Source organism: Lissotriton vulgaris, unplaced genomic scaffold (genome assembly GCF_964263255.1).
Source record: "Lissotriton vulgaris unplaced genomic scaffold, aLisVul1.2 SCAFFOLD_1049, whole genome shotgun sequence".
In the NCBI taxonomy this organism is placed as follows: domain Eukaryota; kingdom Metazoa; phylum Chordata; class Amphibia; order Caudata; family Salamandridae; genus Lissotriton; species Lissotriton vulgaris.
The window spans coordinates 262,961-290,153 of NW_028250089.1; the positions used below are offsets into that span (position 1 = coordinate 262,961).

General features: G+C 44.8%; 1 protein-coding gene across 1 annotated transcript in view; it reads left to right on the forward strand.

The window, feature by feature from the left end:
• Positions 1 to 27,193, forward strand: part of LOC147663375 (cocaine esterase-like) — a 513,967-nt gene that overhangs the window by 221,154 nt on the left and 265,620 nt on the right. The window contains exon 8 of the mRNA XM_086950486.1: positions 23,851 to 23,955. Within this exon, the coding sequence (XP_086806612.1) occupies positions 23,851 to 23,955 (105 nt within the window). The remainder of the gene's footprint in view (positions 1 to 23,850; positions 23,956 to 27,193) is intronic.

Consider the following 27,193-nt stretch of genomic DNA (forward strand, 5'->3'; position numbering starts at 1 on the left):
CCCATTATTTACGAATTGTCCAATCACAAGTAACTTTGCAAAAGGTACCGCATGATGACAAACCCACTTTTCAGTTGTCCAACCCACCATCTATTACACGGGAAAGCCCAACATTCTTGCTCGGACAGGCCGGACAAACCCATAATAAAAGACCACAATCCATACCATAAACAGGCCATAAAAGAAGGAACAGAAACAGATGTGCAGCAGGATAAGGGGTATGTGCGTGTGTAATAAACTGAACAATGTCCTGTTCTTTGATCCCAATCTCGATCAACTACCGGACAAGGAACTGGCTTCGCAAGGTTAGCTTCAGGCAAAGGGGTCAGTTTGCTCAGGTCACCTAGGAGTCAACTAAAGTATACGTGTACCAAAGACTCGTTCGGCCGTAGTCATCGGCCTATGTGAGGGCAACCACAAAATGGCTGCCGTACACAAAATGGAACCCGAGGGTTCGGAACGAAATCCCTAAATACGTAGTGAAGCCATCGGTCTAACATGGCGAAATCACTCGTACTTCCGCACTCACTAGTTATGGTCCGCTACTATCAAATTCGTAACGAAACCATGACCTTTATGAAACGGGTTCAGAATTCATGGAACCTCATACTACTTACTCTCTATTACTCACTCTACCCTCTACTGCTCACTCTACTCTCTACTACTCACTCTCTACTACTCTCTACTACTCACTCTCTTCTCTACTACTCACTCTACTCTCTACTACTCACTCTCTCCTCTACTTCTCACTCTCTACTCTTTACTACTCACTCTTTATTACTCACTCTCTACTCTCTACCTCTCTACCTCTCGCGCTACCTCTCGCTCTACCTCTCACTCTCCCTCTCTCTGTGCCTCTCTCTACTACTCATTCTCTACTACTCTCTACTACTCACTCTCCACTACTTTACTACTCTCTACTACTCACTCTCTACTACTCTCTACTACTCACTCTCTACTACTCACTCTCTACTATTCACTCTACTCTCTACTACTCACTCTCTTCTACTCTCTAATACTCACTCGCTACTACTCACTCTCAACTACTCTCAACTACTCACTCTCTACCTACTACTCACTGTACTCTCTACTACTCACTCTCTACTACTCACTCTCTCCTCTCTACCTCTTACGTCTCGCTCTACCTCTCGCTCTCTCTGCCTGTCTTGGGCATGCGATCAAGATGTGTATTGAATCAGAAATGTGGTTGTGAATTTATCGTAGTAAATGTGATCAGCATGGTCAATATGTAAAATGATCATGATCAAAAATGTTTGTTGAATAACATGTGGCGTATAACATGAATTATATTGAAAAAATAAAAAATAAATCAATGACAAGGATTGGATACATTGGTTGTTTATATTGAAGAAAATACTAGGTGTGGTATATCACCATAAGAACAGTGCGAGACTGGACTGACACCACTGTTGGTCTACACATACATAAGTCAGTCAAAGCAGCCAGGGTTGAGGGTGCATTTATAAGCACAGCTAACCTACACGCAGGAATTGTATTTCCATTGTTGAGGGAGCACCTTAGGGGGGAACCAAGCATCCTGCCAGAGCCTCCACTGCTACCAGGTAACATAGAGGTTCCCCCATAGTTGCTGGCAGCTCTGCCACACTCAACTAATACACATAAGGATATCAAAGGGACCCTCCATTGCAACGCTTGGATGCCTCACCATCTTAGCATTTCACTGGAAGTACTGCTTGCCAGCCATCTCCATATATCATGAGCGATAGTTACAACACCATAGAGTTGTAAGTGAGCTGATGGATTATTATGTATTCTTTTAATAATATCTAACAGACAGCTAAAAATATTGCTGCCAGTCCTAAAACGTGCGTATGTAGTATGCCTCCAGCTATTGCTTAATTACCCTGACTGGACCAGAGGGGCTATATGTAAAACAAAGCTCATACATCTGCTACACTATAGGCCACATAACCTCAAATGTTGAATTATTTGCAAAAGGGGTTGGAAGGAATGTCTGACAATATATTAATGTGATTGCTCTGGTGTTTTAGGTGTGTTCGAAATAAAACTTAAATGATTAAATGAGTAAACTAGTCCTTTTGACTGCTTTCTTTCAAACCAGCTTTTTCAATGTGTTCACTCGGATTGTCTTTCACCAGTCTGCTGAACCCAACCTTGCGAATTTTTTTATTGACGAAAAAAATGATTTTCTTCAAGGTAGATGTTTCCTTAATAACAACAGCCCTCTCTTTGGTTTTTTGAAAGATAATTATTTTCCCTTTTCATGGGTGGCGCCCAAATCCTATTACTTTATTGTCTCCTACATACCCAGGAGCATTGAGCTCCTTTCAGCTCCTTTTCCTCTTTTCATCTTCAATGTTGTGCAATGTTGGAAGCAGGAAGAGTCAACTGAGAGGGAAAGAAAGGAGAAGACACCTGTTCCGAATTATAGTGCTGTTGTGGACTTTTCCAAAATATTCGATAAGTCGAACCAGGTACTGCAGAGGGTAAGCTATTTATAGTATTCCAGGTAAACCTGAAAAAGGGCTACTGCTCTGAGCATTAAAATTAGATATGGAAGTAGAAACTTTAATAACTGAATTAATAATGAAGTGTTAGAGTGAGCGGAGTCAAGCAAGTGCATGTGCCGGCCCCTCACCTGTTTAAACTTGTATATATCGAGTCTGGCCACTTTATTTAACAAGCATTAGCAGTTCTTTGCATTATTCTTTGGCCAGTCCTTTGCCTTATGGTTTGCCTTATAGTTTTGGCTTTTTGATATAGAAGAGACGTTTTCAAGCTTGATAAATACTCACAATAGATCCCAAAGGGATGTCAGTAGTGTATGCTTACATTCTGCTTACAAGGATGTTGTCTCTAGTGCTGCCCGTGCTGCACCCATACCTGGGTTTTAAATCAGTAAAGCTTGGTAAATACAGTTTCATTATACAAGAGTCAAAAGAAATGGCCCTGTCTTGGGATGAGAGGGGAAAGAGGCCCAAAGAGAGTAGTCTGAAGAAGAGGGAGCAGCACACTGCTGAGGTGTGTGCAGTTCTGGGTTCTCGAAGGGAGAAGAGATTGGTAAGCGAATGCCCTTAGAGAGCTCGATGGCCAAAACAAGTGTACCTGCCAAATCCCTATGGAGCACATATGGGTCCTGCAGAACTTGTTCTTGGACCATGCCTATGCCCACATTTGACTCCCTGATACAAATACCTATCACCGCTATAATTCTATCTAGCCTCAAAGGAGGGCTGATCAATGCACGATCAATGTGCAGTCATAGCCAGGATATCAAGGAATTAATCCTTGAACATAATCTAGATTTCCTTTTTATAACTGAGACATTGCTTAATGACTGGAGCAACCCTGATTTGTCGGTTGCTCTGCCACCTAATTACGTCATATTTAGGGTGGAGAGGTTGAGTGGCAGAGGAGGAGGGGTTGCTATAATCATCAGAAACTCTCTGAAGTGCCATACGTTCAATCTTAGCCACCTCAAATGTGTTGAAAGCATTGGCTTTTCCATTATGCTCAATGCCTCGCTGTCTTTCACAGGAGGTTTAATATACCGTCCCCCAGGTAGCCCTACAGTGTTCCTCGAATCTCTGGCTGAATCCTTAGGACAGCAGTTACTTTGTTACCCCCATTTTACACTTCTTGTAGATTTCAATTTACAGTTGGAATAACAAACAGACCCTCAGGTCGCTAATTTCTATCAAACACTTGAAATATTCGGTCTTTCTCAAAAAGTAGTAAATGTTACACACAGAGCAGGACATACACTAGACGGGTTTGGTCCAACTTTTCTCCCCTAGCGACCCATAAGCCGATCCCTCAAATATGGAAGGATCACTGTTTCATACCATTCAGTATAAATGTGCGTCGCCCCTCCAAAATGGCAAAAACAACTTTGCAACCTCCCACCAGACAGAATTGGACAATCATTGCAAAAAACAGCAGGCTCAAGCATTCAGTCCAGTCACAGGTCCCCAGCCTGTCCGGCGATGTTGAACAAGATTCTAAAGTTTTCCATACCTGGATGCAACAAGCAACTAATGACCTTGCCCCTCCAAGGCACCCCGTGAAAAATGATAAAACTAAAAAGATAAACGCCCCATGGTACCCGCAGTCTCTTGCTGAAGCTCAACTTCAGTGTAAAAAAGGCGAAAGAAAATGGAGGAAAGACTATGACCTGACAGCGAAAGCTCCTTTCATAAAATATAGGAATTTATATTTTGCAAACATTAAAACTGCTAATAAGGCCAAGCGGCACATAGACCGACTTTGGGGGAGCGACCTGGCTCTAGCGGTGGAAGAATGGGAGAGGGACCTAGATTGGTGCCAGAGAGCAGATAAGGTAATCTATGACAGTGGGGGCTGTCCCAAGAAATGGGAAAAAGTGTGGCTGGCGTGGAGGCGATACAGGGGAGACTGGCTAAGCACCCCTGATGGTACACAACTGGGTTAGCGGGGCCCCTCGTGGACTCCACTCCTTGGTTCACTCCCCTTGCGGGCTCTTGCAAATCCCTACTGTCTGTAAGACCACTCACGCGCACGCGCAGAGGGGAATAGCCCCGTAGTGACCGGGGGGGAAGGGAAGAAGGGGGGGGCTTAGGGCCAACACGGGGGGAAGACCTGAGTAGAAAGGGCGAGGGAACGCTTTTAGAGAACCTGCATCTTGCACAGGGCACACTAGGAGAATAGGCCACCACGGAGCTCGTCAAATGATTTTTCGATTTGTATACTATATTCGCACCAATGAATTCCCACTGCTACTTGATGTGTATTGAAATGGAGATGTTATGTTTTAATAAAAAGATTTTTTTTTAAACTGCTAAGAAGGATTACTATACAAAAATAATCAAGGTGGCCCATCAAAGACAAAAAACTGTCTTTTCCATAGTAAAATCCTTCACCCACCTGAAAACCCTTCTACGGGAAATCCCACCATCCCAAAGTTTCTGCGATCAAATCGCTGATTACTTTGAAGAGAAAATAAAACTTATACAGGATGAATTTTCACCTTTCTCCCAACTCACCTCAAAGGACATACAAGACACCTCTTTAACAGCGTCGAATACTCTCAGAACGTTTAAGCCCGTGTCCCTTGTGCAAACCGGTGAAGCCATCATATCCTGTAAATCAGGTTCCCCCTCTGATGCTTGTCCCCCGTTCATTCTCCATCAGATAATAGATATTGTGAACCCCATCATAATTAGTTAATGAACCTCTCAGCTCTGGTATTGTCCTTTTGGACTGGGAAAAAGCTATAGTGAAACCTCTGATGAAAAAACAAAATAAAAATACCACTGACCTTTCTAATCTACGCCCCATATCCCTTCTCCCAGCCCTTGGAAAAATAACTGAACATATGGTCCACCAAGAGCTAACGATTTTTCTGGAAATGCACAACATCTTACATCTTCACCAATCAGGCTTTTGACCAAAGCATTCCACCGAAACGGCTCTTATCGAACTAACTGACTCTATTAAAAATTTACAGGATGAAGGAAAAAACGCGGTACTGATATTACTCGATCTATCTGCGGCGTTCGATACTATCTCTCATGAAATGTTCATAGATAGACTGAGAGTAAATGGAATAACAGATGGGGCCCTTGATTGGATAAGTTCCTTCCTGTCGGAGAGAACCCAAACCATATCACTGGGACCTTTTCTCTCGAGTGAGAAAAGTTTTACCTCAGGAGTCCCTCAAGGCTCCATCTTGAGTCCCCTACTTTTCAATGTTTATATGGCGACCCTTATCACCCTAATCAAATCCTATGGGATACTGGTAACATCATATGCTGATGATACAAAATTGATTATATCCCTTGACAAAAACTCCACAAAGGCTGAGCAAAATTTCCAGAATTGTCTGACTGACATTTTCCGGTGGATGAATAACAACCATCTAAAATGCAACTCAAGTAAAACTGAAATATTGCCCATCGGAAAAAATGTTAATTTCAGCCCCAGAAAATGGTGGCCAAAGGGCATCACTCCGCCCCCCTGTTTGGTTGAGGTGGCAAGAAATCTGGGCATTCTTTTCGACTCGGCATAGTCTTTTGACCACCATGTAAGGAATGTAGCAGGAAGCTGTTTTAACATTATAAAATCATTGAAGAAATTCTTTGACTTTCTCCCCATCGAATCAAGAAAGCCGGTGGCTGTTGCCCTTATACTTTCCCGCCTCGACTATTGTAACGGTCTGAAGGCAGGGGTAAAAAAGCAGACGCTAAAAAAATTACAAAGTGTTGAACATGCAGCTGCACGATTGGTACTAAAACTGCCCAGAAAATCTTCGGCGTCCGCAGCCCTCAGGACATTGCATTGGCTCCCTCTCCATAAAAGAATTCTTTTTAAAATCTTACTGACCACCTTCAGAGCCTTAAACAACATTGGCTCGAAGTATCTTTCGAAAAGATATACCTGTTACAATCCGACCAGAGTTTTAAGATCAGAAGGCTGTAATCTTATCAATACTCCCACATTTCATTACAAAACTAAAGGTGGAAAATGTCCTGGCTTCTAGGGCATGGAATGCTATGCCAAAAGAACTAAGACTACTAGATCGAGAAGCCCCTTTCCAAAAACAACTCAAAACTTGGCTATTCAACCTGTCAGATGCATATGTATTGGCCGCCATCTAGTTCTCACCTCTGTTGACTCCCCTCTTCCTTACCGCCAGAATGCTCCTTCCGGAGCGACAGTTCTCGCTCTACAAATATCGATTAACATAACATAACATTTGAAGGAAGCAGCAAGGTCAATCTGGCAGGAGCAGTGACTGGAGCCACTCATTCAAGAAGAGAGAGCTTGGTCCATGGGCAAGAGCAGTGTAGGGTCAGGCAAAGGTGAAGAAGACACTAAAGCCCAGATTGATCAAACTTTCACTTAACGTAAAGCAACGCAGCACGACAACTAGCTGTGCGGCATGAATTGGAGAGTGTAAAGAAGGCGCCAGATTTACCAATATGTGGCGCATTCCTGTTCTCTGCCTGCACTGGTTCACAATCTACTGCCTAGCTCCAACGCGGGTACAGTGTCATCATGCAGGGTTGACTGCGTAGCAGGCAGGATTTTTTTGGGGTGGGAAGGCACACCTTCCTGCACAAAAACAATCCTCAGAGGCATTTTCCTCTTTCTAAGTGTAGAGTAAACAAGAGAAGAAAAAAGAATACAAAAAGGCTTGTAGTCACAAGAAGAGGTGCACTGCCAAAAATATATCACACCGGATAAATAGTCAGTGAGTGTTTGGGTGGTGCAAAGGGTGAGTGGAAAGCCCTTGGAACCACTCAGAGTGAGTAGAGAACTACCAACTGCAGGAAAAGGGGTTTACCCAATGCACTCAAATAGTCATGAAATTGTTAAGTAACAAGAAAAGTAATTCAATACAATAAGAACAAAGCAACATAGGATGTTTAGGAATCTCCAGAGGGGGAGTTGTCCATTGGAGTCCTTTATTGTTTCAAACAGCCAGCCGACACGTGTTTCATCGCTATTGCGAATCCTCAGGGCTGATGGGGCTGTAAACAAACTGGTAGGTCGCACAGCTGGTGATACTTCCGACCCAGCCGGGCCCGGGACCATCAATAAGAATAAAGTTAAGCACTGGTCTCCACACTAGGATTCTGACTAACGCATGTGTGTGCTTCGAACGTCTTTTTGCATATCGTAGTTAAAGAGGTTCCAAGTGGATAATCTGGAACTAGTGAAGCGAGTGTAACTTCCTACACTCGAGAGTCTTTAGTCGGGTGCGACTGTAGACCTGTTAACAGGAACACGGCCCGGAAGGAGGATACTTCTCGCTTCTACATGGTCTCACGAACCTAGATGTCGACGTCCTCAATTGTGTCTCCAGTCGCACCCGACTAACGACTCTTGAGTGTAGGAAGTTACACTCGCTTCACTAGTTCCAGATTATCCACTTGGAACCTCTTTAACTACGATATGCAAAAAGACGTTCGAAGCACACACATGTGTTAGTCAGAATCCTAGTGCGGAGACGAGTGCTTAACTTTATTCTTATTGATGGTCCTGAGCCCGGCTGGGTCAGAAGTATCACCAGCTGTGCGACCTACCAGTTTATTTACAGCCCCATCAGCCCTGGGGATTCGCAATAGCGATGAAACACGTGTCGGCTGGCTGTTTGAAACAATAAAGGACTCCAATGGACAACTCCCCCTCTGGAGATTCCTAAACATCCTATGTTGCTATGTTCTTATTGTATTGAATTACTTTTCTTGTTACTTAACAATTTCATGACTATTTGAGTGCATTGGGTAAACCCCTTTTCCTGCAGTTGCTAAACAAGAGAAGAAATAAAGATATTTGTCCTTGTTGCGCCTCCCGTGGGAAGGCCTAACATTTTTTTTAAGCATTCCCAGGTTTACCGCTCTTGGCAAATTGGGGAATGCGCATAAATCCATGGGTGGATGCGTGGGAACAGCCGCGCCCCACCCATGGAACGCCTTCCCTAGGCAGAGTAATGCAAGGCAGTAACTTGTGCTGCCTAGCGTTACTCATGGTTTATCAAGAACTATAGGGCCACTCAAGGCGGCCCTGGGTTGTTTGGTACATCCGACTTAGGAATTACGTTGCCGTAGAGACACCGTGCACGTCTCAAAGGCAACACAACCCCTTGATAAACCTGGCCCTAAATTTCTGGAAGAGGAGGGGGCTCAGATATCCTTTAGAAGACCTTCACCAGGATATCTGGCTCGACTCTGAGAGCCGAAGCGTGAGCTGAGGTATCAAAAGGTGTACACTAGGCACCAAATGTCACTAAAAAAATAGGATAGTGACATCAAAACGACAAACAAAACCAACATTTCCCAGTCTCTCAATTAAGTACACATGATTATATCACAAGTATTATATTTTTTAAACATGAAACGTTAAAAAAATACCTCCATGCCCAGATGCCGTTGCCACGATCACCCAAGACATGCCAGTTTATCATGTTCTTAAATTATACAGCAGGCATTGTAATTAAACTTCTCAGAGAAATGAGACTAAATGTAATTGGAGCCGATTGCAGAGGCTGCCAGGGGAGGGTCTCTCAATTTGAACAACAGAGTGAAGACCGAGGACTGGGAAGAAAGGTTTACAAACCTAGAACTTCAAATGCTTGACAAAGTAAACATTGTTAATATTGAAAACAGTGGACATTTGAGACTTTTGGCTGCTAACCTTGTACAATGTGTAGTGCTATTAATTATTTCCACTTCTAGTGTAACAGTTTAGCATCTGAAGTGTAATGTTATTTATGAACCAAGTTTAGAGGTTCCAATTAAGTCCTCTTTACCTGGGGTGCTGTTCCCAAGTGTGTGGAGTCAGATTTGTGGGACTAAAAGCAAAGTGGGTCTCTGCAGTTTACATTGTCCTGTACTGACAAATATTCAAGCCTATGACTTTTAGTGGGAATATTTCACTGTAAATGTTGCTGGGAAAACCTGATTCAGAAAATAGATAACAGGAACGTGTTTCTGTTCATACCATCATTTGGCAGATCAGATGTAAATGGTTTTGCTGCAATGCTGATAAAAAGATTTCTGCCACAAAATCCACAAATAGCAAACATATAAAAAGTTTCCCCAGCTGATATGACCATAGTCCTTGTTAGTGAAGTAAAATAAAGTTGCTAACTCCTGCTTCTCTTTGGAGGACAATACCTCTAAAAGTAGCACAAGAAAACTGTAGGTAACCTGGATCACAATTTGCTACATAACAACTCATTTGGGGTAAAAACTGATAGCAGTGGCAACCACAGAAGGTTCTCTAAATTTTTGGCGGTAAGCTGCAATGGGGGGAAATTAATTACTTCCAATACTTGTGGAGCTATGGGAAGTCTAAAGACATTATTTAAGGAAAAAACACCATGAATATACTGAATCTGAAGGAAATACTTCGGCTGCCATAAATTGATTTTACTCTACATTAACACTTACATCAAAATCAGTACCTGGAAACACACTGACATGTATCCCCTCTGTTGATGCATATTTCTAACCAGTATTCCTGGGTGCATTAAGATGCATATGAATATATATTTAAAAATGTGAAGCAGAGATGTTCCTCTAATGATCGCTCGTCAACCACAACTCTGATGGACTCAAGCTTAACTATTGACACTGGTGGCTCTACAAATGCAGCCCTGACAGTACATGCTGTCACTGTCACCAGTACTCCTATGGTACTCCTTGTTACACCGCTGAACTGCAGGCATTCAGTCGAAAGGGGCACTGGCATCTATCAGTGCTGTTCACACACATTGCATGTGCCAATTTGCTTCTTCCACTGGGCAGCCAAATTGGAAGCAGACCCCGGGGACTTACCATGTATGCTGAGGACGCAGATGCAAGCAAGGAAAAGGCCCCCCATCTTCTGATTTAGTGGTAAAAAAGCTATAATTGGGAAGAAGTGGGAACTTCATATTATTGACAATAGTGCAGCAGGCACAGGGCCTAGATTCCACTGCAACTGCTGCACTAGTATTAGCTGCGCTTTTGGTTGGCTCCCTCCCACCAGATCCCTGAAGCCACCATGGCACACAGGTCCAAGGCAAGTACAGTCTGTTTTTGGTGTGAATTGTGTCACACCTGGAAACAGGTGTAAAATTGAGCCCAGCTGGATAGGGCCATGCCTTAGGGCAGATTTATTTTACAGTTGCACAAAAGGGAAAACGGAGCACAACACTTTTGCTGTCTTCCCAATAGCTGCTGCTCAAACAGGCTGCCTAATATTACGCACACACGTTTGCACCATGGCTAACATGTTTTATGCCTAGCCAGATCTATCACTTTTAAATGTAACTGGGATTAAACTGATCCTATGAGAATGATAGTACTGCAGCACATCCTGTCCCTACTACAGGAATTAACAAATGTCAAATTGAACCATTCCATGGAATTGGGTCACGGAGAGCACTCTAGTCATTCCAAACTATGGGTAGATAAACTAACATAATACTGTTAGGGTGTTTATTTATGTTATACTTGGTTTTAATATTTCTTTTAAGATTGACATACAAATATCAGCAAGAGATGATTTTACAACATGCCTCTTAGAATATTTAGGGAAAATGTATTCAGCTGCTTGGCATCTTGCATTCGATCTCTTGTTTGATTTCCAGTGCCAACCAAATATGTTTTTAATATCTACAGTTAGTAGATTGGATGGACGCTGGTTTATCTCCCATGATATTTTGTTACAGCGGCTCCAGGAGATGGGGTTCCGAGGGAAGGCCCTTGACTGGTTTAACAACTATTTAAAGGACTGCTCCACCACTGTGCATCTAGGCTCACTGGCTGCGTGCAGCAGACCAGTATGTTTTGGAGTCCCCCAGGGATCTATCTTGAGCCCTATGCTCTTTAATCTGTGTGTCTCCCCATTGGCCAAGATAATCAGGTCCTACGGGTTTGAGCCTGTCTCGTATGCAGACGATACCCAGCTGCTGATCACATTTGGCCCTGACCCTACAGACACAATGATCCGGTTTAAAAACTGTATGACCCACATTGACAGCTGAATTGGCCAAAATAAATGACAGTTAAATAATAGCAAAACCGAGATGATTTTGTTCGGCAGGGCCGAAGATCACTGGTCAAGCAGCTGGTGGCCCCAGACACTCTTTCCCTGTCCATCTCCAAAACAAACCATCTACAATTTGGGAATTACCATTGACAATAAGCTTTCCATGAAAGCCCATGTGAATCGAGTACTGGGCAACTGCTATGCCATCCTATGGAAATTAAGAAAAATCTTCAAGTGGCTACCAATTGAAACCCGGAAGCCACTGGTGCAGGGCCTTATTGTAAATCGCATGGACTATGGAAATGCCTTATTGGCCTCTATAAACGAAGATCTTTTCTCCAAACTACAGATTCTGCAGAACACTGCAGCCAGACTAATTTTGGACTTGCCTTCTAGATCGCCATCTGGTCCCAACCTGAAACTCCTTCATTGGCTTCCAATTAGGAAGAGAGGGGAGTATACAATCCTGTGCTTAACACATAAAAGCTTCTATGACACTGCCCTGATTATCTTGAAAAAAAAACGGATAAAATACCAGCCCGCCAGAACCCTGAGATCCAGCTCCAAACCTCTCTTAATTCCTCTGCCGGTTTGCACTGTGCATAACGGAGGCCGCTCTTTTTCTTATCTTGCCCCCCACCTCTGGAATCAGCTCCTGCCCCATCTCACGTCCATTCCAGACCGACGTTTTTGTAGAGAATTAAAAACATGGCTGTTCTCTAAATGAAATGAGATAGAACCCAGATAGTGGAATGGTCTGCAAGCACCTTGAGACCTAACGGTGATTTTTGCGCTATACAAGACTTTCTGACTTTGACTTTGATTTTATGATCCTTAAAAGTTAATGTTGGTGTTGATTGTCTTGATTTAAGCTTGAGGATTTTTTTGATAGAGTATTTGAAGGTGATGCCCAGGGAGCAAATATATTGAATATTCCCCATTTGTATGCACCTTCATTTGTGACTACCGTGGAACAAATGCAGTTGCTAGCAAGGATATGCCATGTGGCTTACTCAAATGCATTTTGATATTAAGGGCCAGATGTACGACCCTATTTTGCATGCACAAACGGGCTTGCGACCCGTTTGTGCATGCAAAATGTCAAAGGGTCATGTACAATTCCAAAATAGCGAGTTGCAATTTATTTGTGAATCGTTATTTTGGATTTGCGAGTCGTTATCAGGAAGGGGCGTTCCTTTCCTAATAGCTACCCCAAAGCCATGTATGAATGGTTTGCAACCGTAATTGCAAAACACTCGCAAATGACCACTCTCTTCAAGAGGGTGATAATGCACTTGAAAAAGGGAAGGGGTCCACTCAGGGGAAAATGTTTTTTAGGGGCAGGCAGTGGTCACAGGGGCCACTGCCTGCCCTTAAAAAAGGAAACAGAAACGTTTCATTCTTCCTTTTTCAATGCATCTCGTTTTCCTTTAAGGAAAATGGGCTGCAGTTTTAAAAAAAACTGCTTTATTGAAAAGTAGTGAAGGACTGGGTTCTTTAAGACCCAGCGGTGCCAGGGCACAACACCTGAAACCTTCGTGGGTAACCTGCTCCGGCGTACGAATGACAGAGACACGGGACACTTCCTTCGGCGTCAAAGATTCAAGGTTTATTTGCTGCAGGGAACACAGATATCACGACAAGTACAACTCGTGCAACTTGGGGAGACTGCTTCAAATTGGTTCTGTGGATCGCTCCTTTTATACAGTTTTTACCCATAGGACAACATGATACACAAAGGTTTACAACCCGGTTCCCACCATTATCCCCCAGAGGGGTCGCTTTGGTCACTTTGATACACATGAGGTCCGGAACATAAGTGCGGAAACATTTGGCGGTTCCCAACTGTAAAAACCCATCTTCCCAACATTAGTGCATTCCAATCGGCAGTAAAACAGATCGAAATAGGAACAAGGACAGGTGCAGAGGAAGACGGAGACAGTGGGGAGATCGGAAAGGGTGTAAAAGGGGAGGTATCGGGAAACACGAGATACAGGCATCAAAGGGACGTGCCTAATGAGATGCACGGCTGAGACAATAAACCGGCACGGCGAGATGAGCCTCGAGCGGGGCCATCTGCCTTACAGTATCATCCCCCTCGTCATAAAGACACTTTCAAAGGACATGTGTCTTCCGCAAATATCTTGGGAGTCCCAGGGTCGCGAAGCGGACATCGTCCGTTCGCTGGCTACTTGAGGGCAAGAGACAAAATGGATGCCGTATCTAAGATGGAACCCGTGGGTACAGATGAGAAACCCACATAACAAGCGAACGGTTTAAGTTAGCACAGCGGAACTGCGCACACTTACTAAACTCGTCATTTGCGGTTCATAGATACCAGACTCGACCATATTCGTGCGAGTCGAAAACACCACTTACGATTGTCACGGAACCTCAGACGCTCCTTTTGCCCTCATGTAGGCAAGCACTAGTCGGAATCATATTCGATATTCATCAGACCATCGAGATGTTGCTGTAGCATAGCTCTGTCCAACCGAGTCCCCTTGGTAACAGGTGGCTGTCTCATACACGTTGTAGCACAGAGGCCACATAAGGCAGGACCACACTGCACACAAAGGCAACACGTGAACAGGAACACCACAACGACTCCGATGATCATCAGAATCTTCCAACCCCAAGTCGACATCAGGCCCCAAAACCATCCAAGTAGCGTCCAATCCCCTACATCCACGTGTATGGATTCGGAGATCTTATGCAACCTCGAGATGGCTTGATAGACAGTTGGAGCGTTATCTGGAATGAAAATGCAGCAGCTCGAATGGATCACCTTACATACCCCACCTCGATCTGCTAAGATGACATCTAAAACCATACGGTTTTGTAACGTCATAAGTCTATCCGCCTGAAGTTCAGTGGTGATATTACCAAGGGCACTGGCAGTAATATTAGCTGTCGATTCTACCACTCGAGTCAACTGTCTCAGGTTCCTACTATTAACCATAGGTCCCCAAAACGGGAGGAAACCCTTGAAAAAGTCTCCTGCCTCTTGACCGGCAGTATCCTCTTCGCTAATTACGCCTCGCACAACTCTAGTCTTATGATAATCGGCATCTACAGTGAACGTCGGAGGCAACAAATTTGCAATGAAACATGAGCCCATGAAGTCAGCGGGCAACCATGCGTATGCACGATCATAACAGATAAAGTATGTACCCTTGGCAGCCAGAAACACAGGGGACGAGAACATCGGCAGAATGTAATTTTCAGTGCAAGCACTTGCTCCAAGTCGGGCTTGCGATCTTCGGCCACGACCCATAAGACAAAAATTACCAGTGTGGGGTACGACCCATATTGGAGGCGAGCTTTTAAGCTGCTTTTCGCTGGTGAACACACTATATTCACCTCTACTTAGGACCCTATAGGCTTGTACCTCCTCCTCGAGAATAAGCGAGGGATCATAGATATCGCTATCTAAATCCTCTATTGCTATCGACAAAGGTTTTTGATACGAGGTAGGACCAGAGTAGGGAGAACGTGGTTCCCGAATGGGGTGGAAACCCAGTGCGCTTCGAAACATTGTCTGAAATGCTCGAGCAGACCCTTGGGAGCTATACGGTAACACCAGAAATGGAATTCCGATATCCGTAGTATGTGGCATCAGCCCACACACCCAACAATTAGTAGTGTTAACCACTAACTGATGCTGATGAAGGAGCTGAATAAAGGAATTGTTGCGGAATTCTACACGTCTAGCCTGTTCGTGTTCGGGTAACATATGAAAGGAATGAGGAGAAACAGTGGAGGTAAGTTTAGGGTCAAGAGTAGGAGTAGGTGTAGCAGAAGGTAAGAAGTAAGACATCGTGTAATACACCCCACCCGCCAATAATACAGAAGCAGTCAAAAACAATACAAATAGTTGGAATATGAAACATTTGGTACGACTGAGTTGCTGCAGCTTGAATCTATGAGCCTGAGCTCCCTCCAAATCATTCAGCTTCGAGAATGCCATTCCCTACGACCGTCCGCAACGTTTCTTGACGCACTTCGTTCTGTGTAGCAATAGTCAATCCCTAGGAGTTCCCAGGAACCGACGGCCTTTAACCTAGCGTCAAGACCTACTATCCAGAAGGAAGTACGCGCGCGGCCCTACGGCCTTTAATGCACAATATATATGCAAAACAATGTCTCTCAGCTGTAGAAGCAAAAAGTGTAAGAAATAGAGCTCAATGAATATATACAAAATAATTACAATGGCACGAATGTTCAAAACTGATCACGGAAAACGGGATAATGCAGTTGTCAATACAGCAAAGCAGGATCTTTTATTAGTCTTTAGTGCTAGATCGCAAAAAGTATCGGGTTTTCCCAGGACGTGTCTGCTCGTCAAACAAAGGATCCGTTGAAGGGACAGCGTCCTGTTGATCAGCTGAATGTTTTGGTCTTGAGTCTTTTGCTGACAATTGTTCGACAGTGTCTCTCTGCTGCACTGAGGATTCTCCGACAGGCTGTGCGTCGCTAAAAGGTACAAACGCCGGCAATACTTCGGTTTCAGTTGATGCAATGCCTTTCCTCACCCACGAGTCTGCTGGCAACGGGATGGGGACTTTTTTGGTGTGGGTGGCGTGCACCCAATTCTTCCGCCCCTCAAGACGAACTGCAGTTCTCGTGGCAAGGAGGACCTGATAGGGTCCGGTAAACCTCGGGTCCAAGTTGTTCTTGCGCGAAAAGTTCCGCGTCACCACCCAATCTCCGGGCTGGAGCTGGTGGCCTGGACCCTCCGTCTGCGTCGGCAATGCTTCGTGAACCTGTTGGTGAATTAACCTCAGTTTAGCAGTCAAGTCATGAAGATAATCGATCAACATTGGGTACTCAAGATCACAGAAAATACCTGGCCTAGGAACCCCCCACACATTTGCGGGACGACCGAACACTATTTCATAGGGACTAAGCCCTACTCGGGAGTGTACAGTCGCCCTAGTTGACAGTAATGCTAAAGGTAAAGCGTCAGGCCACGAAAGACCAGTCGTAGCCTGAATCTTCGCTAGCTTTAGTTTAAGGGTGCCGTTATACCCTTCAACCAAACCAGCTGACTGGGGATGATTGGCGCTGTGGAATTTCTGATTAATTCCAAGGCCCTTACACACACTCTTCATCACACTACCCACAAACTCACTTCCGTTATCTGACCACACGACTCTAGGCATTCCATACCGAGGAAAGTATTCCTTCAGTAGGATTTTCGCAGTAGACAAAGCAGTATTGTCTTTGAGAGGATAAGCCTCGATCCATCGGGAGAATGCGCAAACCACAACTAAAACGTATTTCAGGTTATTGCATCGCTCCATATGGATAAAGTCCAATTGAATCACCTCAAAGGGGCATGAAGGGGGAGCAAAACTGCCAGGAGGAGTTGGGGTTCCTTTGCCAGGATTGTACATCATACACACCATACAATTCTTCACCAGACATTCAGCACATTTCGTGATACCATCATTCTTCCACACAGGAGACAACAATTTGCAAATACCTTTTGAACTAATATGTGCTAACCCATGCGCCATAGTCACAACGGCCAGCACATACGCATCCGGTAACATCCATCTCTTCTGATCAGACAAATCAATCCAACAACCATTCGCATCCAACTTTCCCGTACTTTCTTTCCACTTCGTCTTTTCAGCGTCGGTGGCCTCATTCTGAATTGCTTTCACACTCTCGATAGTGTCCTCACACATACTCGATTCTGTAGGCCACCTAACCGAACTCGTCACATACATTCGAGTGCTAAGGTTCCGGGCAGTCTCCTTAGCAGTTTCATCCGCAAACGCATTACCACGACCAACATCATCCGTCACCTTACGATGCGCACTACATTTAACAATCGCTACTTGCTTAGGCAACGTCAGGGCATCCAAGAGATCATTCACAAGCTGTCCATGCTGAATCTTCGTACCATGCGACGTCAAGAAACCTCTCTCTCTCCACAATCGTCCAAAACTATGTGCGACGCCAAATGCATATTGGCTGTCGGTAAACACATTCACACGTTTCCCTTTCGCTAACACACACGCTATAGTCAGAGCAATCAGCTCTGCAGCTTGGGCAGAATTCTGATTTACTCTTGCAGTCTCAACAACAGTATTCAACGTTACAACAGCATAAGCAGTAGTCACATCGCCATTCGGCAACTTAAAGCATGACCCATCCACATACAATGTACCATCCGGATCGTCCAATGGGGTATTTTTAAGGTCCACTCGACCTTTTGTTTCTTCTTCGGTCCTCAAGTAACAATCATGTTCTGCTACTTCATTTGACTCTGTGCTAATTGGTAACAAAGTTGCCGGGTTCAGAACATTACAACGTTTTATTTGAATGTGGCTTGCCAACAGCGTCAGCTCGTAACCAGACAACCTCGCACTCGTCAAGTGCTGAGTTTTCGTCCGATTCAAAAGAGTATCGACTGCATGCGGAACCATCACCGTAAGCATATTATCCATGACCAATCCTGCTGATTGTCGGATGGAGACCGCGGCTGCCGCTGTTGCTCGTAAACAACTCGGCAATGCTCTAGCTACCGGGTCCAAAGTCGAGGAAAAATATGCACATGGACGTTGCTTACCACCAAAAGGTTGCGTTAAGACACTCAAAGCACAACCTTCTCTCTCGTGAACATATAATGTAAACGGCTTGCTGTAGTCGGGAGTACCCAACACAGGAGCCGAACACAATGAATCACGCAGTTCAGAAAAACTTTTCTGACATTCTTCCGTCCATGGTAAAGGAGTCGAAACATCCTTGCACGTAAGAGCCACTAATGGTTTCGCCAGCAATGAAAAATTAGGAATCCATTGCCTGCAGTACGACGTGATACCTAGAAAAGCACGCACATCTCTTTGGGTTGTTGGCACAGCCATGCGTGCAATTGCTGCAATTCTCTCTGGGGTCAACCTCCTTCCCTCCTTTGACAATAAGTGACCTAGATAGGTTACTTCTTGACAACAATATTGGAGTTTAGAAGGGGACACCTTATGATTCAACTCACAGAGATGTTGCAGCAGCGACACCGTAGCAATTTTGCAAATGTCCTGAGTATCAGCAGCTACCAATAAGTCGTCGACGTATTGGATTAAGGCCGCACCGACCGGCAACCTAAACGCATCCAGTTGACCCTTCAAGGCTTGACTGTAAATCGATGGACTTTCACAGTAGCCCTGAGGAGCGCGTTTGAACCGGAAGCTGCGTCCACCAAGAGAGAAACCGAAAAGGTCTCTGCTTTCCTCGGCAATCGGGATGCTGAAAAACGCATTTTTCAAGTCGATCACCGAAAACCACGATGCAGAAGCTGGAATCAGAGTCAGTAGCGCCGTGATGTCAGGCACAACAGGGAATTGAGGAACCACAATTTTATTCACCTCCCGTAGATCGATAACAAAGCGATAAACAGGCGGTTTCGAAGGATCAGTACGTTTTAGAATGGGCAGTACAGGGCTGTGGCACACGTTTCCCCTAGTCTCTTCAATGACATCCTTCTCGATCAGATCATAAATGATCGCTAACAGTGCTCGTTCACCATCAAGGGAGATACGATATTGGGGAATTCGTGGCAATCGCACATTAGATTTCAACTGAACAACATATGGTGAGATATCAAGTAGGCCCACATCATTTGGACCCGTTGCCCACAAAGACGCAGGAAGAGAACTCAATTCCGGTGGGAGCTTATCGAGAGACAAGTACATGGGAGAGACAACCCTCTCTCCTAACGTAAGCTTTACACCCGTAGGAGAACAATACAAAGTCGCATACAAACGTTTAAGCAAATCCAGGCCCAAAAGATTTTCACCACAACCCGTGGTTAGAATCAACGGAGCTTCTAGCTCACGTGGCCCAATTTTAAGGGGCAAAGGGCGCGAAACTGGATTGCTAACGGGGGCGCCAGAGAATCCAACGGAAACATTTGTTAAGCCAGACAAAGGTGCGCCAGGGAGTTTCGAATGCTTAATGGAACTTTTCGCTGCACCAGTGTCCAACAGAAAAGGCTCAACGACGCCCGATGTAGCAACTGCGACGTAAGGCCCTCTCTGATCAACCGGAACTGATACCACTCCCTCTCCTTGTCTTTGGCTGTCCTAGTAATTACTGCCGTCAGTTCCCTGATCGACGTAATAATCGTCTACATTGTACTGCGCAGATCGTCCTTGCGACGAACCACGTTGATCGAAACAATTATCGGAATTTGATGAGTTATCTGAGCGATCGTTCTGAGCACCACGACCTCTACCACGTGATGCCTGCTGTGAACCACCACGACCTCCTCTAGACGAGTTACCACTATTACGTTCATTTAGAACAGGACAATTGAATTTAATATGACCCTCTTGTCTACAATAAGCACATTGATTGTACCCTAACGAAGATCTTTGGGAAGAGGAGTCATTACGAGTTTGAGATCGGTTCGATTGCGGCTGCAATCTATTCTGTTGCGAATTATTCTGATTTGAACGTGGGGGATACGCTTGCTGAAGCAGCACTTTAGTTTTTAGTTCTTTCGTCTTTTTATCAGCACGGTCGCTCTCTTCTTTCTCTCTGTTCTCATAATATTGTGCCGTAGCCAATATCTGAGCTGAGGTAGAAACGGCCCATGCACTTTCCGAATTCTTTAATTTATTGCTCAAATCGGGCAATAAGTTCGAAACAAATTTATCCACGAACAACCTTTGACCACCTTCAGTGCTCATATCCTGACCACTATGGTCGATGAATGCCTCCTCGAACCTCGTAAAGAAGTCGGAAACACTCTCGTCCTTCTTTTGCTTACACGCTGACAATTTGTCCCAATTTACCCTCATAGCGGGCATAAGAGTTTTCATTAATGTTATAATTCTTTGAGGAAGGGCAGTAATCAGCTGCTCGGGTTTAGCACCACCAACTTGTCGAGCATCCGCCGCTACAATGGCAGCCCAAGCACCACCTAATTCGTTTGCATGATTTTCTTGGCGAATCTTAGCCCATACCGGTTGCGGTACGACATTGCCGAACAACATATCGATATCGGCAAGATTCATTACCGTAGCATCTACGAGCTGCGATAATTCTTTGTAATACCCTGCAGGATTCTTGCGAGGGTCAGGCAAAGATTGCTTCACCTGTAACACTTCCGATCTTTTCCATGGGAGATGTATCCATACCCTCTGGAAAAACGGCGGGATCGGAGGGTTAGCTGCAGGATTACCTGGCATCCAAACTGGCGGAACTTCCCGCATAGGATACTGACCAAACTCATCTGTCTGTCTTTCGACATCCTCGACAAACAAGGCTTGAGGTATAGGAGTGGGACGAAAAGATAGCAACCGTTCAACAGCACGTCGAACATTAGTATCCACTATCAGTCCAGTCGAGAACTGAAGCTGTAAATCAGACAACGCGGTCAGCACCTCGTCAGGTGCGTCGGCCGATATCTGATCACGAAGAACCTTACACATTTCCTCGAACACAAATCTTTGGGTTGGTATATTGAACTGACAAAACGTGTCGAGCACAACGCGTGGTGGATTTCTAAGGGGGTGCGTCATCCAACCCATCGCCATATTATATAGCGAAGCACGTTCCCTATTACCAGGAAGCTGACTACGTCTCTGAGGACCATCTGAACCAGCGGACCCAAGAACAGGTCCGAGTGAATGAAAGAAGCTAGCCGCAAGAGGAGAATTACGACTACGAGTAGAGGGAGAAGTATAGGACACAGAACTAACAAGTGAAGGAGTAGAAACAGAAACAACAGCAGGGGTTAACAGAGCAGGAGCAGTAGCGTGAGCAGGAGTATGTGGAAGCGGAGGAGCAGTAGGAATAGCAACAGACGAAGGAGCAGGAACAGTCGGACGGGCGGGTGCAGGTTGAGGAACAGGCGGAGGAAGAATAGGTGCAGGAACAGGTACAGGGGGAATCACAGGGGCTGTGGTACCCTGTACGTACGGAGGTGGCGATTTCATAAGATAGGACATCAAAGGATCCTCAACTGCCTCATCCTTCTTTTCCGACTCCGTAGGCAAAGTAGGATAGCATTTATCTATAGTCATACGCTGTAATCTGTCAAACACTTCCTTTTCCCTAACCTCCTTATCATGCTGGAACTGCTCTGCTTTCTTTACAATGGTACCAGCACTATCTCGCTGATTTCGTTTAGTCTGTCTGATTTCTTTCTGTCGGGCTTCTTTACGCCACAACCGAAAGGCATCAAACATGGCCGGCCTTGACTTTTTCGCGAACAATTTAACCTCTAGATTATCTAAGATCGGGGCCTCGAAGCTACCATGTGGTGGCCAGCGAAGGTCACCATCTTTCTTCGTATATTTGATCCAGTATTCATTAAAAGTAATCGGGCCTAGCCCATGTTTGCTATACAGTTCATACGTGGGAGTTCCAACCGGAGGTATCGGACACGAGTCCTCCAGTCGGGAATCCGTACCACAAGGTCTGAAACAACTAAACAAAGTACTGCGACCAGGCATCTTGCACACTAGCCGAGTTTCACAAACTTCAAGGGTTACGGGATTTACCAAGTCCCAGCAAAGAACAAAACCCTCGGTTTTTGGCGGCTGCAGTCGTCAAACAACACAACAAAGTACGCTAGCAAAGTGTCACCGACAAAAACACTCACACAGCGTTAACAACAAGAACACTCGCTAAAGTGTCAACAACCAAGAACTCTGGGAGCGACCCATAAATACTTAACTCAAAGATCGATGGCGTCTCCAGGAAGGCCCGTCAATCGTCTCGCTATACCAAGGTCTACGCCAGGCGCCAAAACAGGTCTACAGTCAGGGCAGCAGTCCGTCGCAGCCGTCAGGAGGCGGGAATCTTCGCGGGAAAAGTCTTCGGGCCACTTATTTCGACAACAGGATCGATGAAGCGGAGTGCACCTTCCCTCGGAGATTTCACACGAAGTTCCTCACGATCGTCGGGCTTGGACCGGTACCACTGATGCAGCCCCACGTGGGGCGCCAACTGAAGGACTGGGTTCTTTAAGACCCAGCGGTGCCAGGGCACAACACCTGAAACCTTCGTGGGTAACCTGCTCCGGCGTACAAATGACAGAGACACGGGACACTTCCTTCGGCGTCCAAGATTCAAGGTTTATTTGCTGCAGGGAACACAGATATCACGACAAGTACAACTCGTGCAACTTGGGGAGACTGCTTCAAATTGGTTCTGTGGATCGCTCCTTTTATACAGTTTTTACCCATAGGACAACATGATACACAAAGGTTTACAACCCGGTTCCCACCATTATCCCCCAGAGGGGTCGCTTTGGTCACTTTGATACACATGAGGTCCGGAACATAAGTGCGGAAACATTTGGCGGTTCCCAACTGTAAAAACCCATCTTCCCAACATTAGTGCATTCCAATCGGCAGTAAAACAGATCGAAATAGGAACAAGGACAGGTGCAGAGGAAGACGGAGACAGTGGGGAGATCGGAAAGGGTGTAAAAGGGGAGGTATCGGGAAACACGAGATACAGGCATCAAAGGGACGTGCCTAATGAGATGCACGGCTGAGACAATAAACCGGCACGGCGAGATGAGCCTCGAGCGGGGCCATCTGCCTTACAGTATCATCCCCCTCGTCATAAAGACACTTTCAAAGGACATGTGTCTTCCGCAAATATCTTGGGAGTCCCAGGGTCGCGAAGCGGACATCGTCCGTTCGCTGGCTACTTGAGGGCAAGAGACAAAATGGATGCCGTATCTAAGTTGGAACCCGTGGGTACAGATGAGAAACCCACATAACAAACGAACGGTTTAAGTTAGCACAGCGGAACTGCGCACACTTACTAAACTCGTCATTTGCGGTTCATAGATACCAGACTCGACCATATTCGTGCGAGTCGAAAACACCACTTACGATTGTCACGGAACCTCAGTAGTCCCAGACATGGTGGTCTGCTGAGCCCAGCAGGCCACCATCCCTGGGAGGTCCAGCCATTCCCAACGGGGTCGCAAATTGCGAGTGGCTCATTAATATTCATGAGCCTCGCATTTTGCACCCCATTGGGAATCACAATCAGTGTCTCTGACACTGTAGTACATTGTCAATTGTGCCCCACAATTTGCAACTCGCAATCAAGCGCAAATTGCAAGGCGCAATATACAAGGGTCGTACATCTGGCCCTAAATGATTAATTTGCAAGCTTTCTTTTGTTGAAAGCAATTAGCAATTTTTTATGAAATTGGTTTTCTGGTAGATGCAAGGATATTTCATGTAGCTTACTGAAATGTATTTTGATATTAAACTAATAATTTGCAAGCTTTGTTTTGTTGCAACTGTTTAGCTAATTTTCATGACACTGGTTTGCTCCTTGTAGATGATTGCTAGCCTGTCTAACTGTGAAACAAGAAGTTCAGTGGCAACGATTGAGTGTTTAAGGAAGAGAACAGAAGAGGAGATTTTGAAGGCCACCAATGGGCTGGTATGTGAATTTCAACATTGAACAATGCATTAAACGCACTTTCTGGGATCAATTTTTATTACAGGAAGGTGATGTAACTACAGATCGGGATCATTTTAATTTGAAAGATCTTATTTCTGCACAGGACATGACAAGGTCGCAATTCAAATTGATTGAGTAGTTGAACATTAACACGGTTGGCTGCTACCCAAATGTTATGCCTCATTGTTTCTTTGTTGTCATTGTTAACCTATGCAAACTCCACTGCTGGATGTAGTCCTCTTACTCAATATATTTGAGAACTCTTAGTTGAAATCTTCAGTTCAAGGGCGAAAGAGATTATTTTCTCTGCCAATGCTGGTCCACGTGGTGTAGGTGTTTTCTCAGGTTAAACCAGGCCAACTGGCAGACCTGTGTACATAACGATCTCATGACAAACATGATGGTGAAACTGATACAAAGGTTAAAACAGAGAACAGTACACATGATGGAAATACTTGCCAACCACTAGAATCCATTGTGGGAAGCGCTTCCATAATGTTTAAATATACCTATGCTATTGCAGAAGTGGGACCTCTTATGCAAATCCACATAACCCTTCCCAGAAAGGAATATTTTTGCATTTATCATATTGCACTCAACACTGCTTTGCAGCTCCTTCAGATTTCCGAAAATCATGCACATTGAGTGTCGTCTCATGGTGACAGGATGTGGCCTAGCAGTTGTGACCAGGCTCCCACCTTTGGTGTGGAGTTAAACTGATATAGTAAAGGTTGGTCCACTTCTGTAATGTCACAAATAAGTCGACCAGTCATTTTCAAAAGTCAATATGCCTGACTTTTATATTGAAAAGCGTTTGTGTGTTGAGCACAATAACTCAACTGCGTAGAGCTATTCCTCTTTCTCTGAGTCTTTGTGATGACCGTTCCCAGTTTTTTCACCTTACAATTGGTGCCATTCATCATTTTTTTTTATTTCCACCCAGCTCTTTTGTCCTTCAGGAAGCATTCACTCCTGGCGAAATAACCAATGCTGACTTGCTTATCCCAGATCTAAAACAAGGCAACCACCAAGACAATCATGATAACGAAATTTTAAGTCTGGTACTCCACTTACTCCATGTTCGCCAAACCACCTCCTTGAAGGTGGTTTATTTATTAATTATTTATTTTAGGAGTTTTCTATAGCGCTAGCCAGACCCGAAGGTATTGGAGCTCTTCACAACAGTCGGCCTGCGAGAGACATACAATCTAGACAAAAGTAAACATATAAGCTAAAGGTGCATTTCAGGTCTCAGTGCAATGTACCCAGTGATGTAAGGGGGTCAGGTAGTATTCAAGTTGTGTGTCTGTTGACTTGCATCGTGTCTCCTTTGGGGAAGGGTGACAAGGGCACTTCTACTCATGTAGGAGAGGAGGAAAAATAGTTAATGTCCCGATAGCAGGGAGCAGGAGTGTGCTGGTTTGTGAGTTTCGACGACAGCTATCAGTTCGGGAGGGAATGATTGAGGAAGAGGTCTTTGAGCTGTCACTTGAATTTTACAAAGGAGGTGGTAGTCCTGATATGGACTGAAATGGAGTTCCACATTTTTGGCACATTCCCAGTGAAGGACCTGGCTGTGGTTTTTTGTTTGCATGTTTTCATAGGGATGAGGAGTAGCATGTTTGTGCTCCTGAGGTTCCTTGGCTGGCCGGCTTTCTTGAGTTTGGAGGCCAGATATTCTGGCTTCCCTGTGTGCAGGGCTTTGTGTGTTAGGCAGGCAGTTCTGAAGCTGGCTCGCATTTCGACTGGGAACCATTTTATTTCTCTGAGTGCTGGTGAAATATGATTGTATTTCTTAACTCCGGTGACCATTCTAGCTGCTGCGTTGAGAGTTGTTCTGAGAGGAGCTAGGTGTGATTTAGCTGTACCTGTGAGGATTGCATTCCTGTAATCAAGTCTTAACAGCACCAGCTATTGAGTCCCTTCTTTGAGATCCTTGGGCTGGTTGAAGGATTTTAATTTGTTGAGTAGTTTCATGTTGAGGAAGGCGCTTTTTGCTGAGTTATTAATGTGCCTTGTCATGTCAAGTTTTGGGTCTAGGGTGATTCCTAGCAATTTAACAGAGTCAGCCAGGATGAGATTGCTGTTGAGAGCATCCATAGCTTTTAGCCAGTCTAGGATTTGGGGGTTCTCGTCTTTGTTAGGAATGAGTAGTATTTCCGTTTTATCTTGGTTGAGTTTTAGATGATTTATTGTCAGCCAGTGTTGAACTTCTCTAAGAGTTTTGTTGAGTCTTTGAATGTCATCGATGGAGGAGGTTTCGAGGTAGATCTTGATATCGTCTGCATAGAGGTGGAAGGGATGTTGGCTTTTTTGAGTATGTTTGTGAGGGGTTCCTTGTATATGTGCTGAAGAGTTGCGGGGAAAATACTGATCCTTGCTGATGGGATGTATGTAGGTCAGACATGAAGTTTTTGATTTTTATTCTTTGGGTGAGGTTGTGGAGGAAGGATGAGAACCAGTGTAAACCCATCTCATCAATACCTACCCTTTCTTTGAGGACCTTGATGAGTCGATTATGGTCAACCATGTCGAAAGCTGCTGATAAGTCCAGGGGAATGAGTAATCAGCATTGGTCTGTATCAAGTGACTTGTGAATATCGTACATGAAGTTGAGGATCACGGTCTCAGTGCTACAGCCTTTTCTGAAGCCTGATTGATGGGGGGTCTAGAATGTTGATGCTGTTCATATGTTGAGTCAGTTATAGGAGGACGCATCTTTCTAGGATTTTGGCTAGGAGAGGGAGATTGGAGACGGGGCTGAAGTTGTTCAGAACATTGGTGTCCAAGCCTGGCTTTTTCAATAGTGGAGTGATTTGGCCGACTTTCAGGCATTCTGGAAAATCTCCAGTTCTTAGAGAGCTATATATGATTTGCAACAGAGCGGGCTAGGGAGAGTGTACGTTTTTTAGCCATTTGGGCGGGAATAGGATCTAGGACATGGGAAGAAGGTTTGGAAGAGGAGGTAAGATTGACTAGTGGTGGTAGACTGGAGAACATGGATTAAGTGGGGAATCAGATTTCACATTCAGTTATTGTGAAAACGTGCCTCTTTTGGTGTGGTCACCTTGATGTTTTGCTCATTTTTATGCTGGTCATAGTACAGGCAACAGTATGAAACATTCTTGTATTGGTTAATGTCAGATACCCCACAAGTTACCTGTTTCTTGCGGAGAGATCTCGCAGAGACGACATGAGCTATGGCCCCCACCTTACC